This window comes from Penicillium canariense (assembly GCF_028826845.1).
Source record: "Penicillium canariense strain IBT 26290 chromosome Unknown utg000001l_segment0_segment0, whole genome shotgun sequence".
Lineage (NCBI taxonomy): Eukaryota > Fungi > Ascomycota > Eurotiomycetes > Eurotiales > Aspergillaceae > Penicillium > Penicillium canariense.
Window position 1 is genome coordinate 1,258,192 of NW_026622728.1, and position 15,027 is coordinate 1,273,218.

The 15,027-nt window shown below is 53.1% G+C and overlaps 5 protein-coding genes across 5 annotated transcripts; 3 read left to right on the forward strand and 2 right to left on the reverse strand.

Annotated features, from left to right (window-relative positions):
- Window positions 1-610: 610 nt before the first annotated feature.
- On the forward strand, window positions 611-1,635 carry N7482_000421 (RTA1 domain-containing protein; the record flags this gene model as incomplete). Its single annotated transcript, XM_056682546.1, has 2 exons — window positions 611-806; window positions 881-1,635. The coding sequence occupies 2 exons, from the start codon at window positions 611-613 to the stop codon at window positions 1,633-1,635; spliced, it is 951 nt and encodes a 316-aa protein (XP_056546152.1).
- Window positions 1,636-2,122: 487 nt separating this feature from the next.
- Window positions 2,123-3,261, reverse strand: N7482_000422 (uncharacterized protein; the record flags this gene model as incomplete). The annotated part of the gene is made up of 3 exons (XM_056682547.1): window positions 2,123-2,306; window positions 2,357-2,858; window positions 2,949-3,261. The coding sequence occupies 3 exons, from the start codon at window positions 3,259-3,261 to the stop codon at window positions 2,123-2,125; spliced, it is 999 nt and encodes a 332-aa protein (XP_056546153.1).
- A 233-nt stretch (window positions 3,262-3,494) lies between these two features.
- Window positions 3,495-5,432, reverse strand: N7482_000423 (ATP-binding protein; the record flags this gene model as incomplete). The annotated part of the gene is made up of 5 exons (XM_056682548.1): window positions 3,495-3,941; window positions 4,003-4,343; window positions 4,417-4,658; window positions 4,722-5,087; window positions 5,149-5,432. 5 exons carry the CDS (start codon window positions 5,430-5,432, stop codon window positions 3,495-3,497), a joined length of 1,680 nt encoding a protein of 559 aa, XP_056546154.1.
- Window positions 5,433-6,932: 1,500 nt separating this feature from the next.
- Window positions 6,933-10,882, forward strand: N7482_000424 (translation initiation factor 3 subunit CLU1; the record flags this gene model as incomplete). The annotated part of the gene is made up of 4 exons (XM_056682549.1): window positions 6,933-6,969; window positions 7,074-7,148; window positions 7,204-7,259; window positions 7,325-10,882. 4 exons carry the CDS (start codon window positions 6,933-6,935, stop codon window positions 10,880-10,882), a joined length of 3,726 nt encoding a protein of 1,241 aa, XP_056546155.1.
- Window positions 10,883-11,699: 817 nt separating this feature from the next.
- N7482_000425 (uncharacterized protein) lies at window positions 11,700-14,480 on the forward strand (the record flags this gene model as incomplete). Its single annotated transcript, XM_056682550.1, has 1 exon — window positions 11,700-14,480. One exon carries the CDS (start codon window positions 11,700-11,702, stop codon window positions 14,478-14,480), a length of 2,781 nt encoding a protein of 926 aa, XP_056546156.1.
- Between the last annotated feature and the right edge of the window lie 547 nt (window positions 14,481-15,027).

The following is a 15,027-nucleotide window of genomic DNA, read 5'->3' on the forward strand; positions in this document are numbered from 1 at the left end:
CATCTTCCGTAAGACACAATGGCAATGCTGTGTGAAACCCGCCGTTGTTGTGAGGCGCCCCCACTTATTCAGGCTTTTCTCGCCCGCCTATTTGCTAGCCGGACAGGGACAAGATGCTCGTTGGCCGTCGGACCTGGTTTTTTCTCCGACATACGGACGTTGCGTAAACCCGGTAGGGCTTGCGAGTCTAAGAGAGTCTGATAGAGAGTGAGAGTGGGACGGTCAAAACTTGTCCCCATGGCTTTCTCCCACCTCGCACTCTGTTCTATCCTTGAGCGCTAGCGCTGATGCTCCGCCTCTTCCTGTTTCGGTCTGATATGTATATTTTTCTCTTGAATTGCAAGGCTGCCGCCTCTCGTTTTCGTCAAAAATATCTTACTCCATAATCCTGAAGCCTGATTTCTGGTTGACTTACTATCTCCGACCCGACGACTCCAACCGCCATTGCACGGCCCTTATCTATTTACTGTTATATAGCCTCATCGGTTTTTCGCATCCTGTCCAAGGTATACCCGCATCGCCTACGCACAAGACTTTCTTCCCCCTTGTCGTTCTCTTTGGATTCATTTGCCGACCTGCACCACATTTCGTGTCGACTTTCGAGCCCAACATGACTGATAGGGAGGAACTGAGAACGGGCTGTCCTGCCCACATCCCCGGCGTGGGCACATCGTACGGCTATGTACCAACACTAGCGGCGGGCATTGCCTATTGCACTCTCTTTGGACTCTCGATGATTTTTCATACTGCCCAACTTTGGTGGAAGCGAACATGGTGGTGCAGTGTGTTCAGTATTGGGTGCTTGGGTACGCAAGATGCTCCGCAACTGACCTCTGAAAGGCAGCCTGGGAACCAATTTGGCTGATATTGTGTGTTGTAGTGGAATTGATTGGCTGGGCCGGTCGAACCTGGTCATCCAAGTGTCCGTATAACTCGACGGCTTTTCTGATGCAGATTTCCACTCTCATTATTGGTGAGAAATTCAGAGCCCCTCATGTCACTCCACTACCCACGGATCTTGCTAACCAGCATCCAGCACCAACCTTCTTCACAGCCGGCATCTACGTCCTCCTGGGCCGGTTTATTCAAATCCTCGGCCGACAGTCATCCATCCTCAAACCCAGCCTGTACCTCTGGATCTTCTGCACCTGCGACATCATCTCCCTGGTCGTGCAAGCCATCGGTGGTGGCATGGCGTCTATGGAAGCCAACAAGGTGAACGGCGACACCGCCACTGGCACTAACATCATGGTGGCCGGTATCATCTTCCAGCTCGTCTCCATCACCATCTTTGTCTTCTGCGCAGCCGACTTTGTGCGCCGCACCATGCGCCACCAGCTCCTCCAGTCCCTGACCGGGTCCGTTGTCCCCCTTCTGGGTGCGATGATCTTCTCCGTGCTCTGCATCTATGTGCGAAGTATCTACCGTACCATCGAGCTGTTGCAGGGCTGGTCTGGATTCCTGATCACCCACGAGAATTACTTCATCGCGCTCGACGGCGCTATGATGGTTGCTGCTGTCGTGGTGTTCAACGTCATTCACCCTGGCTGGCTGCTGCCCAAAAGTACCAAGACCTTGCGACTGGAACGAGACTTTGCGTCTGATGAGATTGAGATGAACCGTCCCTCGGAGTAACGGTTCTCTGCCGGTGGATCTACGCCTGTCGAGTAGGTTGTTTTTCTTTAGCTTGTATTGCTGTTCTTGTATGCGAGTGCCCATCGCAGCTAAATACCAAGGAGCAAATGATTGGCCCATTTGCGGAGTTCCAGCGTAACATAGACTTCTGATTGAATCAACTTTGAGAGACATTGTGTTTTAATCGCATAATCGTATAGGACTTCCACCGCCGACCGGGGACTGCACACTGCACAAAGGAGAAAGAAAAAGCAATCAGACAGAGCATTCCGTAGAATGAAGGCTTTGGAAAATATGAAATAGAATTAAAAAAACAGAAGAGAAGAGAAAAAGCGACAGAGGTCATACTCATACAGCCTCGCATAGGGGCAAACATAATAACTCAGCTCAATTAAAATGGCTTTAAGCACCGAGCGCGATCTGAAGAAAGCTATCGGATTTCCAAGCCCTCCCTTTCCAACACCGAACACTTTCATGATCTGAACATTCACAGCCCGTCCACAGCCTCGATCCAGCCAAAGGTCACACCCACTGCCACAGTCGCGACAGCCCAGACAGCTCCCCATATTAAAGCACCTTCGACAGAGACACTTCGGATTGTGCCCGCCACTTGCACGGTCGTATTGAGCAGCACTCCGATAGCAAGCAGGATGGTTCGGGAAACGAGAATCCTGGTCTTCGTCGGTAATCGGCACCAGGTCTTCCGGTACAAGGATGCAACCAAGTACTCCCCCCACGGCTTGCGGGTTGTTGCTCTTCCTCGTTCGTTCCCAATGAGCGGCCCGTAGAACTGACAAATAAGAAATCACGCACTGCAATCCCCGCCGGGATCAGGGTCAGGAACAGGACGGGAAGGCCCGCCGGACCGGCGTGCACAGCGCTGATGTCGGGAATGCCATCGAAGTGCACAACCAGCTTGGTGGGAAGCCACGATGCATAGCTAGCATATAGGACGACGCTATAGATAGAGGTCGCGGCCAGGGTGGTGTAGATAGTGGTCGGCCGGTCCTGCAAGATAGCATGGTTGGAAACCGTGCCTGAGGGCGCGTGGGAAAGATTATGTACGGATGCCGGTCGGCGCAGGAGCGCAAACGGAATCACCGTTGAGAGGATCGTAATCGCAAACGAGACAAGAACTGAGGTCGGTCGGACGCCGTAGAAGAAGGACAGAAGGGTGTAGGTGGGTAGGTGCGTCAGGAAGAGGTACGAAGCGACATCCCAGCCTGGACACAATCACAATCTCTGAGTTAGATCTTGTTGTTTCCTAGTAGCTGCGACGGCTTCGCGCTTCGAATAAGGAAGGGCTCACTCACTGTCAAACCCGACAGACCACGCCAAAGCAACCTCCACGCCCCTCCACGCGATCAAGCCCCCAACTTCCCACCATTCCTCCAAATGTTTGCTCACTAGACCGAGATCGTCTTGCGTAAAACTAGTGGCAAGAGTGAACAGAACTGAGCTCAGGAGCAGACTCCCGAAGACAACCAAGAAGAAATACGCGGGTGAGGGGATGCGCTCCATCCGCGACGTCGGCGCAATGTTCATCAGCGCATCCTTTGGGTCTTTGGGGTCGGGTGTTGGCGGTGCTTGGGCGCTTCCCGATTGGATTCGCTTTCGGGGAGACATAGTCAAGTTTCAAGATATCGCAGACACTACACTCGAAGATGTGAAGGTGACAGAGCTTGACGACAGGAAAATGACGAGACACGAACGTGGAATGTTTTGGGTGCGGCGGTGAGGGCGTGATGATGTCACTACTTGGAGCTTCCAAGGCGCACACCAAAAAAAAACCAAGGTATACATTCGGTGGACATGAGAAGTGGTAACATAAAAAGTAATGGTACATTTGTGCAATTCATCTAGTCCTCCTCTTCACCTTCACCTTCACGCTCTGCCACTGCAAATTCCATTGTCCCACTCTCGCGTCCCCTGGTATCCCGCATCACAATCCGGTACTTGCCGTGGTCCCAGAGGTCCTTGATAGTCAGTTCGCGCGTGCGACCGAGACTTTCGATGTCACCAATGCGCTCCAGGGTGCCATCTAGGTGCTCGTCGAATCCTTCAGTGGAACAGATTTCTCGGAATGCCTGCTGCATGGGCACGGAGTCCGCGCGCACCATGGCTCTCGAATCGATAGTGAAGATATTCTCGTGATCGTAGGACTGGACGAAATCGGCGCGAGTCATGATCTCCCGTGCTTTGTGAAGGGGAATCTCGGGTAGAATGTGGCCCCTGTCCGGGTCGTAATTCTTGTCCATCTCCTTTTCAAGGTCTACTAGGGCCTTGGCCAGGACCATGGCAGCAGACTACGCTTGCATTAGCATACCCGCATATTCATCCTCGGTGAGGAAGGGCTAAATAACTCACGGAGAACTTCTGCTCGTCCATCACATCATCATCCATCTCCTTACCCAGGATCCAACACTTGTTGAGGAACCAGGTTTTCTCTGCCTGGCAGATCTCATTGCAGGTTTTCAAGACATCCGGAGACTTGGCAACTCGGTTGAGGAAGGAAAGTCGGCCGCCCACTTTGTCGTAGACGTGCTCAAGAATCGAGCTTGGCAGATCCTCGTGGCAGAACTGCTTGCGGTATTTCCAAAGCGCGGCCATTGCCTTATCCTTCGGCAGATCGCTAACCGGAATGACTTCCATGCGGGTCGCGTAACGCTTCAAGCGCTCGTAAACCCAGTAGTCGTCGCTATTGAGGACTGTTCGACCGCCATCATTAGTCATTTTCGGGGTATCTATACGCCTATGATTAGTATGAAAATAGAGACTTACTGGTTGTAACGAGGCCACTTGCAGCCCATTGCTCAGCGCGCTGCTGAATCATCTCGAGCAAGTCTTGCCCGTCGTGATCATCCCGAACAAGATGGGTACTGTTAATGATGAGGATCAGTGGCGGCGTGCCGTTACGTCTTCTGGTCAGAGCGACCTTTTCCAATTTGTTAAAGGCCCGCTCGATATCCAACAGAGCGGTAGTGTCTCGCGGACCGCGAATGCTGAACAGGCTGCCGATATAGCTGTGTACCCCTTGTTAGAACAATTCGGGGTATTCCATAATCGCTGATCGGGGAAATACATACTCCTCATGAAATTCGTAGTCGAGGGCTTTTCCCAACCGAAGCCGGAAGATCTCCAAGTCGGCATGGGCCTCAAACATAGCGCAACCGGTGCCGTTGATCTTGCGCATCGCTTCCAGCAGCATAGAAGTCTTTCCAGTGCCCTTCTCGCCAACAATAAGATAGTAATGGCCACCACGTGCCCCGGCCACAATATCATCGATCCGGCTCTGCTCGTTCCGAACGACCCAGTGCTCCTCATGGCGATACTGATGTTTTCCGGATACAACACCGGCAACTTCGAGAGCAGGGTCACCTGGCTTGAATGCATTATCCATTTTATCCAGGATTAAGTACTTGTAGTACTGGTGATATGAATATCCAGCCACTCTGTGGAGCAAAGGAAGTTAGCCAGAAAGCACATTATACGTGGAGCAAAGAAAAGCCCCACCCAAGAATAGCGATTGATGCTGCCGTAGTTGCAGCTGTCTCAAGCATCTTCAAGATTGTAGATTTCAAGTTGGGGTCCGAGTCATTCTTGCGACTCTTGCCCTTGTCCTCATCCGACTCATTTTGGTCAGTGGGATCAGGCGTATATTGTCCCGTGTTTTGCGGGTTTGAGGAGTTGAAGCGCTTGACAGTGGTTTGCGCAAATTGACCATTAGATCGAAGAGGCCTGAACAGCCCCTGTCGGGCATAAGATGTCAGGGGTTGCGCCAGCCGATTCAATAGCATCTTGAATTCAGGCTCTGGGCTTGGAAGATGCTCCCAATGTTGATTTTGCACTCAATCTAGGGCAATGCCAAAGACTTTTCTTTTTCTTTGGAACGGTGCAACGCGCTTATATCTGCACGTCGCGTTGATCGGATGCACAGCGCTACGGCCACCGAAAGGGCTAGATTGGTATAAGCACTTGGTGACTTTCAGCGCCACACCACCTGGAGATGACAAGTCAAAAGGCAAGGGAATGGACGGGTACGAGGCCCAATTTGATGAGAGAAAGTATACACAGAGAAGAAAGAGAACGAGAAAACTAATGAGAGACTGAAGACATGTTGGATGGAAGTCAGCGAGAGCAGGATGGGTTCAGAAAGAGGGCAGTGTGGCTTAGTCGCGGGTGGAGCCCGAACTGAACATCCTGGGGCTTGGCAGTCGCCCGGAGGTACCGGTGGTCTTCGGCTCTTCTGAGACACATTTGGACTTGGAATATGAATTGATCTTTCCTCAAGTCAGATTCTCTACTATGTAGATGAGAGAAATAATTACATAGGTGTAAATACTCTATTTCATGCACGCTTGTGTGCTGCTCAGATGCTCCCCAGTACTTCAGTAAAATCGAAGTTTGCCCCGGTCATGATCAATATATGCAGACCAAATTAGATGCACGGTGATGTACATACTGTAGACCTTCGATAGAATCTGAACTATCCGGTAGTCAACAGAACGGTATTTAGTTCTGAAGCTATAGCCTACTGAGGCTCTCCTAGAGCCCGTCCATTCGGGTTGGATTCGTCGGAAAGTACATCCGAAACTAGGCGGGCTGCTCTGATAGACCGTAGACTTGTCCGAATAGCAAAATGTCCGGGAAACATTCCCAGAAACGAAACACCACCTAAGAATCGCTTGATCTGATCAACTTCCATCTCCAACGGAACTGTTCATAGCAACAGGAATTTAACCTTCTCCGCGCCCCAACATATGGCGGCCTGAGGCACCAAACAAAACATTATCTAACGGTGGAATCATTAACTTAACTATAGGATGGGATGACATCAGTTTACCAATTGATGAAGCTAGCAAGATACAACCCAGGTAGGCGGATGGGGTCATAGCAATCTTCCTCCTGATACATAGCGCTGCCAGTCTTCATCGCACGCTGTGGAGAAGAGAGCCTCCGCGGTGCCTTCCCCGAACCCGCCAACCCACCGCCCGAGCACTTCCGAGGGAATGCCGCATCCGCGAAATTTTCTCCTCCGTTCCACCGCAGTTCCTCCCCCATACCGGACGATTTTCTTTTGCATCTCTCTCTGGGGTACGGGGTTATTGGCTTTCCTGGTTCAATTGCCCTTCTACCTTTTGTACCATAGCGACTCTTTTTTTCTCCCTGCCTAATCCCCGCAGGTCCTTACTTTTTTCCTTTCCCCATCTTCGTCTCTACTCTACTCCGCGGCCGTGAGGTAGCTACTCGTCGCAGATTGACTTTGCCGGAGCTATTCCCTTCACCGATCAGACATAATGGCGCAAACCAATGGGGAGTTGGAGCACTCGAAAGGTCCGTCTACCCCTCGCAGTCTCGCTGGTCACAGGAAACCCCAGATCGCAACATCGACCCAGGACGAAACACAATTCAACTTTCCTATACTGACCTTCGAATAGAGGTTGCTCAGGCTTCTCAAGAACCCACCAACGGCAACCAACCCGAAGGCGCTGCCGAGGACGACAATGCAGGTGGTATGTGTCATCGTTGGAGCTAGGGTGGCGCGGCGGTTTTCTGACTCCTGTCCAGGTCTCTTCCAGATCTCTGTGAAGCTTCCCCATGAGCCGTACAAGATCCAGGTGATGGTGGGTGCTTAGCTATAGCGTGTTGATATGAGAACATTTTTCTAATCCTTTCGTCTTCCTCACAGGTCTCGAGCCAAGAACAGGTGCAAGATGTCCGTCAATCGATCGTCGAGCTGCCGGGTACTTTCCAGTACACATGCTTCCACCTTGAGTTCAACGGAACTCGCATCAACGATTTCGTCGAGCTGTCCGAGGTCTCCGACTTGAAGGCGAATTCCGAGATTGTGCTTGTGGAGGACCCCTACACCGAGAAGGAGGCCCGCATGCATGTTGTGCGCACACGGGAGCTGGTTGGCGCGGCTGGAGACCGGTCGGACAATCTTCACGGTATCTCCGCCGGTCTCTCGCTGCATGATGCCATCTCGGCCGAGGCTGCTAGCGCTGGCGAGTCGGAGAAGGACCACTCACTTACCAAGTACAACCTGACCGGCGCCTCCTCGCTTCAGACTATCCTGCCTAAGGACCAGAGCCCCCTCCCCAAGACTGTCAAGTCGATTTCGCTATCGCCATGGAACCCGGCCCCTTACCACCTCCGCCAGAAGGGCCACCTGCTCTACCTCCAGGTCACCACCAATGAGGGCGAGCAGTTCCAGATTACTTCCCACGTCTCGGGCTTCTTCGTGAACAAATGCTCGAACACTAAGTTCGATCCGTTCCCCAGAACCATCCTGCCCAAGAACGTGAAGGGAAGCGCCCACTCTCTCCTCACTCTGATTTCTCAGCTGTCGCCCTCTTTCGACACTGCCTTTGAGGCTCTGCAGGAGTCCAACAATCAGAAGGACCTTCTGACCACCTTCCCCTTCCAGAACGCCATTCCCAACAGCCCATGGCTCGTTGCCCCCACTTCTTCGAGCCTGAACACCCACCAGCCTGATATCACTCGCTCTCAGGAGAGCTACCTGATCTCCGGCGTGGACAATGCCGAGACTCTGCGGGACTGGAACGAGGAGTTCCAGACCACCCGCGAATTGCCTCGTGACACTGTCCAGGATCGTGTGTTCCGGGAGCGCTTGACTTCCAAGCTGTTCGCTGACTATAATGAGGCTGCTGCCCGTGGTGCGGTGTTGGTCGCGCGTGGTGAGGTGGCTCCTCTCAACCCGACTGAGGCTCGGGATGCCCAAATTTTCGTCTATAACAACATCTTCTACTCCTTTGGTGCCGACGGTGTTGGTACCTTCACATCTGAGGGCGGTGACGAGGCTGCTCGTGTGGCCGTGGGTAAGGACGTCCTTGGCATCAAGGCTGTGAACCAGCTTGATATCCCGGGTCTGTTCACTCCTGGTACTGTGGTCGTCGACTATCTGGGTAAGCGTATTGTCGGCCAGAGCATTGTTCCTGGCATCTTCAAGCAGCGCGAACCTGGCGAGCACCAAATTGATTACGGTGGCGTTGAGGGCAAGGAGGTTGTTGCCACTCACCCCGACTTCCAGCCTGTCTTCGAGAAGCTGTCCAAGGCCCTCCGCATTAAGCAGCACCCCGTCTGGGACAAGGACGGCAAGCGTCACGACCTCGAGGGCAGCGTCGAGACCAAGGGACTTCTCGGCACTGATGGCCGCAAGTATGTTCTGGATCTGTACCGCGTGGCTCCCCTGGATGCTTTGTGGCAGGAAGAGGATGGCAGTGATGCCTACCCCCACCGCATGTCGGTTCTGCGCCTTGAGCTCGTTGAGTCGTACTGGCGCTCCAAGATGAGTGCCTATGTCAAGACTGAGGTTGAGCGCCGCAAGGCTGCCAAGGCTGAGGATGATTCCGAAGAGAAGACTGATGATCAGGAGCGCGTGGACATTTCCGGATTCAACCTATCTCTCAACCCTGATGTCTTCAGCGGCCAGATCCCCCAGACCGACGAGGAGAAGGAGCAGTGGGCCCAAGACGAGAAGGAAGTGCGGGACGCCTGTGATCACCTGCGGTCCAAGATCATGCCCGACCTGGTTCAGGACCTGCACGATGGCGACGTTGGCTTCCCCATGGACGGCCAATCGCTGACCCAGCTCCTGCATAAGCGTGGTATCAACGTCCGCTACCTCGGCAAGCTAGCCCAGTTGTCCAGTGAGAAGGGACCCCGCCTGCAGGCTCTGTCCACTCTTTTGGTCCAGGAGATGATTGCTCGTGCCTTCAAGCACGTCGCCAATCACTATCTGCGCAATGTCCCCGCGCCTTTCGTTGCTCCTTGCATCGCCCACCTGCTGAACTGCCTGTTGGGTACTGATGTCAACTCTGCTCCTCGTCCCGAGATCGACGACTCCCTGCGTGAGATCTACCCCGAGGGCGACTTCTCCTTTGAGACGGTCACTCCTGAGTCGCTGCACACCAAGATTGAGGAGCAGGTTACCCTGCGCTACCGCTACTCTCTCGAGAAGGGATGGGTGAGCTCTCTGCGTCACCTGCAGCTCCTGCGTGATATTTCCATCAAGCTGGGTCTCCAGCTTGGTGCTCGCGATTTTGCTTTCACCAAGGACCAGGTCAAGGAGCCGGCTCCGGTCACTAATGTTGCCAATGGCAACGGTCACGATGACATCAACAAGAAGAAGAAAAAGAAGGGCGGCGACAACAACTCCCCGAGCCGCGCGCCTGTCCAGGCCAAGCCCGTTGTTTCCTTCACCACGGATGATATCCTGAACATCGTTCCGCTGGTCAAGGACGCCTCTCCGCGCAGCGCTTTGGCCGAGGAGGCCCTGGAGGCTGGCCGTATCTCGCTTATGCAGAACCAGAAGCAACTGGGCCAGGAGCTCATTCTGGAGTCTCTGTCTCTCCACGAGCAGATCTACGGTATCCTCCACCCGGAGGTTGCTAAGCTGTACCACCAGCTTTCCATGCTCTACTATCAGACCGACGAGAAGGAGGCCGCCGTGGAGCTGGCTCGCAAGGCTGTCATCGTCACTGAGCGCACTCTGGGTGTCGATTCCGCTGACACCATTCTCGCCTACCTGAATCTGAGTCTGTTCGAGCACGCCTCTGGCAACACCAAGACTGCTCTGGTTTACATTAAGCACGCTATGGACCTCTGGAAGATCATCTATGGTGCTAGCCACCCTGACTCCATCACCACCATGAACAACGCCGCCGTGATGCTGCAGCACCTCAAGCAGTACACTGATTCTCGCAAGTGGTTTGAGGCTTCCCTCTCCGTGTGCGAGGATCTGTTTGGCAAGCAGTCTATCAACACTGCCACCATCCTCTTCCAGCTTGCGCAGGCCCTGGCTCTGGACCAGGACTCCAAGGCTGCTGTTGGCAAGATGCGAGATGCCTACAACATCTTCCTCGCCCAGCTCGGCCCTGAGGACCGCAACACTAAGGAGGCTGAGACATGGCTGGAGCAGCTTACCCAGAACGCTGTCTCTATCGCGAAGCATGCCAAGGACATCCAAGCCCGCCGTCTGCGCCGTATCAACATCAACCCCCGTGTGTCGACCATGGGCACTCGAGTCCAGCCCCAGGTTGGCCAGACCGCACCTGAGACAGCCGGCACTGCCAGCGCCACCGGCTCTTCTCTGGACTCGCGCAGCATTGATGACCTGCTGAAGTTCATCGAGGGCGGTGACCAAAGCACCTCGCGCTCTAAGCAGAAGAAGCGCACCACCGCCAACCCCAAGCTTCGCGGCTCCAAGCAGTCTAAGGCTTAAATCACCCCTTGCGACTGTGTTTGATTGGACTCTCTTTGTCCTACCGGGCTCTGGGCCTCTCGTCTCCCTTTATTTTTCTTAGCCATCTCTTGTCTTAACAATACAATACTCCATGATCGTTTTTCGGAGGGATGCTGGCTTGGCTCGATGAGCGGAAAACTTTTGTATTATTCTAGATCTCTCTCCTCTCCATGTTCTTTTTTGGATCTGTTGATCTTGTTACTGGGCAGTGCATGGGAAGGTTCATGGACTCGGTTGTACTTATATGGCTCTATATTCGATGTGCATTGACGATGCGACGCCCTGTGTACCTAAGATTTTTGCATTTAGCCTTGTGACGTGGGTCAATAATAGATTATGACAGATCAAATCTTATATTCTAATCCATGTATTATTACCGTGCAGAAGCTGTAGAGCTACGCCTTCATTGTCTCTGCACAGACTGAACTCTTGACCGCGTTTGGGACCCACCTTTGTTTACTTTGTTCTGCCCGCCGCCGACTTCGATCTCCCCGATATTTCTTATCCCATCTACATTCCACGTTCACGCGTCTCTTATTTTTGAGTTGCAGTTGATAGTCTCTTATTATTATTTCTTTTGTTGATAATTCTGCTCAGCACCAACTAGGTTGGCAATGCTTGGAGGCTGAGCGTGGTGATTGCGATGCCTGCGTCATCCACGAGTCGTTTTTGAACCTCATTACTGCAGTACGTCCCAATGCAGGTCGAACCCTGTCCAGGCCATTATGAACAAGATTGATAATCCTATGTGCAGTTACATAGCCTCTTTTGACTGGATTATTTTCATATGCCCCCAATGGACGACGTGCAAACCACCGCAAGATGGGCCAACCGCGTCCTGCGCCCTTTGACCTCCATCTACCGCCGACTTGAAAAGCACCAAGAAACATTGGCGATCATCGCTGCCGATTCAAGGGCACAGGAACATAATACAGACATTGATACCCACCCGCAAGATACGAGTGAGGTTGTGAAGGCCCGGGACAATTGCTCTGGATCGGACGCGGATGAGAACGACCCAGTCTGGATCCCAGGGAAGAAGCCGGATCAACGGCGCGTACGGCATAGATATTCGTCACGAGGAGACAGGAGGGGTGGGAAAAAGCGATCGCGACTTTCTATCCACAGTCCGGAAGCCCATCGCACTCTGCCCGGTGCGATTGAACTCGCAACGCCCATGATCACGGGAAAGCGATGGGAGGCGCCCTCGAGTGCTTGCGCACAACTTTCGGCTGAACAGATCAAGCCTACGAACCCACAGGGACAACTGCAAGCCTTTCGTGACAAATATCCCCTTCACAAGAGCCCCTGGCAGGAACTCCTCGACCAGTCCGGCGACACAAGGTTCGCCAACATAGCACACAATCTCGACCGCATTCTCCAAAACTTTTTATGCAACACGCGCATTACAAAATATGATGTTCATGACGCACCGACCAAGCCAGGCCGTGGTGCCCGATCTCTCATGTCGATGGTGGTACGACGCCTGCCCGAATTCATCGCAAACGAGCAGGATGCACAAGACAAGCTAGAAGAACATGGGGATGAGGACATGTGCGACGCTTATTTTACCGAGTTGGAATTATTTTACGCGCCGCATGGCAGAGGGTGGAAACCGCTTCGAGAGGCTGTTCGAGCGCAAGGCATTCACCTGGTTTCGGCGATGATCTTGAACAAGTGGTTGACAGATCCCATCGCCTGTGCACTGATCGAAAAGTGTCGCTATCATGAGCCGGACGCGTGTGAATCATTGCTTTCGACTTTTCTATCTACACGCACAAACTATCATTATCCAGTCGCCCTCAAGCCTCCTGCCGACTCCGCCTTGCCAGGTGATCCTGTTCAACTATTGCGCAAGTATGCACATTATGGCCCGGCTCATCGCTCTTACATCTTTGATGAGCTTTCCAAGCTTCTTATACGTCGTGTGTTGCCTCCGGAGTGGATGGCGACTAAGTTGTGGACTAGTTGGATGACACGAGCGACTATATCATTTTCAAAAAGAGACGATGATTGTACCGCGGCATCGCGTCTGATTGAAGCTGTGCTCGTCTCAGCTAGTAATGTTCGTCCGACTGCTACAGCCCCAATATCCAAGAAGAGGTGCCCCGAAAGATACAGTATGGATGGCGGGAGACAAGCTCAACCGTCTTCTAACTCACTAATGGATCAACCTGGGTTTTCTCGAAATTGCCCTGTGCCAGTGGAAGATGCGCTGAGCAACCATGTGGCAAGCCTTTTGGCGGCGCTATGCGGCATGCACATCTCGCGATCTCGCGAGCTCGATGGTTCTGAGCCCTTCAATGGAACGAACGCCGGCCATATCATCAATTATCTTTCTTTTGCCCTCGAGAAAGACGTGGAATCCAAGCCACAGTCTCATGTTGTCTATTTGGCATCACATCAGTTACTGAGACGCGGTTGCATCCTATTAGCAGATTGTCTCCTACAATGCAACAATGCAATTTTAGGGAGTGACCCCCAAAACGCGGTTGGCTCGACACCCGGCATTGAACGATATTGTAAGACTTTGGCGTCTCGCTCAGATCTAGTTAAAGAATTGGCATTATTTGTGCGGCAAGCTTTCCGTTGCTTTGGAAGCACAACAGATGATGAACGCCGCCATATGGGTCAAGAGGTTCGCCGCATGGTGTCTCGGCTTCCGCGCCTGACTGATGCGACAGCTTTGTCTACTCTTCTTGGCCGGGTGGCTGTGGAGGCTGCCATGGAGTTTGCAGAGGGTACCGGCGAACCAGACGATCATGTGTGGGCGGTGGAGGTTCAAGAGACGGTTATTTCTCTCCAAAGCCTGAAAGAGCCGAGCTCAAAATCTGCTGCTGACGAGCCAGAAGAACAGAGACAGCGAAAGGATTGTTTCCGCTGGGAGGAGAGCATTGGGGAGTGGGTTGCTCGCACGCCAGCAGTCAAGTTGAACCCGGTGCCAATCGTTATGCCCAGGGGACGTCGCTCTTTGACCGCAAGGCCGATGGCATACATCCCCTGCTCCACAGACAGCAGCTCGCCCGAGTCTGACCGCTTCGAGAAACCTGCCTCGAGCTTGACCTCATCTCCACCATCAGGGGGGATCAAACGGACCTTCGAATGCACAGACTCTTCTCCGTTGCAGCCCGCTAAACGACGACGCCCAGCTCCTGTCATCGTTAAGAATCCAGAAAACCGTGGCAGAAGAAGAAGTGGACCCTCGTCTGCTACTATTGCATCCAAATCTCCGTCTCTGGAGCCGGTGCCCTCTCAACGTCGCGTTCTGCGCGACCTGTCGAACCGAAATCCAACCAACCGCGCGGCGTCCACGAACGAAAAGCCCGCAACCAAGCTCGAGGTGGTGATTTTCAACAAGAAGAAGTTTGAGATGAAAGAAGGATCTATTCAATCGGCCCCCAAGCCGGAGCCAGAACCGGCTGAGAAGCAGATCTATCGCGCAGTGGAGCGGCGAAGGCCCGGGCGACCTCGAATTCCAGCCCTTCCCACTCCAGCCCCGCGCGTGATGACTCGGCGGCAGTCGACAGTAGTGCCCTGCTCGACCGACGGCAGCGATGACGAACTTAGCTTCATTTGAGCCCACTGCCGCGTGGGCTTTCTGAGCTGGGAATACCCCGCTTGCGAACGAGATGTAGAGATCGGTGCTGATCAGGGTCTGATGGCCATCTCGTGTTGCGTTGCGAACGGACCTTATGGATCGATTGACGTGGCTTTGGAAGCGCAATTCGACCGAGCTCCCGCGCGACCTTGAGTCTGGATGTTCATTTCCCAGGAACAATCGGTGGTTAGGGGTTGTTTCGGGCCCGCTTTTGTTTAGACTGGGAGACTGGGGAATTGTGGTGTTTGGAACCTGTTATGATTTGATACCCTAGGCCTTGGACTGGCGTTAGCTGTTATTTTGTGTTTTAGTTTAGTAGTTTAGCCTCTTAGGCTGCCTTGTTTCCTTTCATTTGCGTTTCATTGCCTGTTCGTGGTCCGATGTTTCCTAGAAATGCTCGAATCCCCGCAACTCAATTGTTTGGAATCATAGAAGGTTGGAGGATTCGGATCTGCAGCCCCGGTGTACATGACCTGTTGAGTTTGAATCTAAAGTTACAGTGTGGCACCTGTCGAGCGAGAAATTC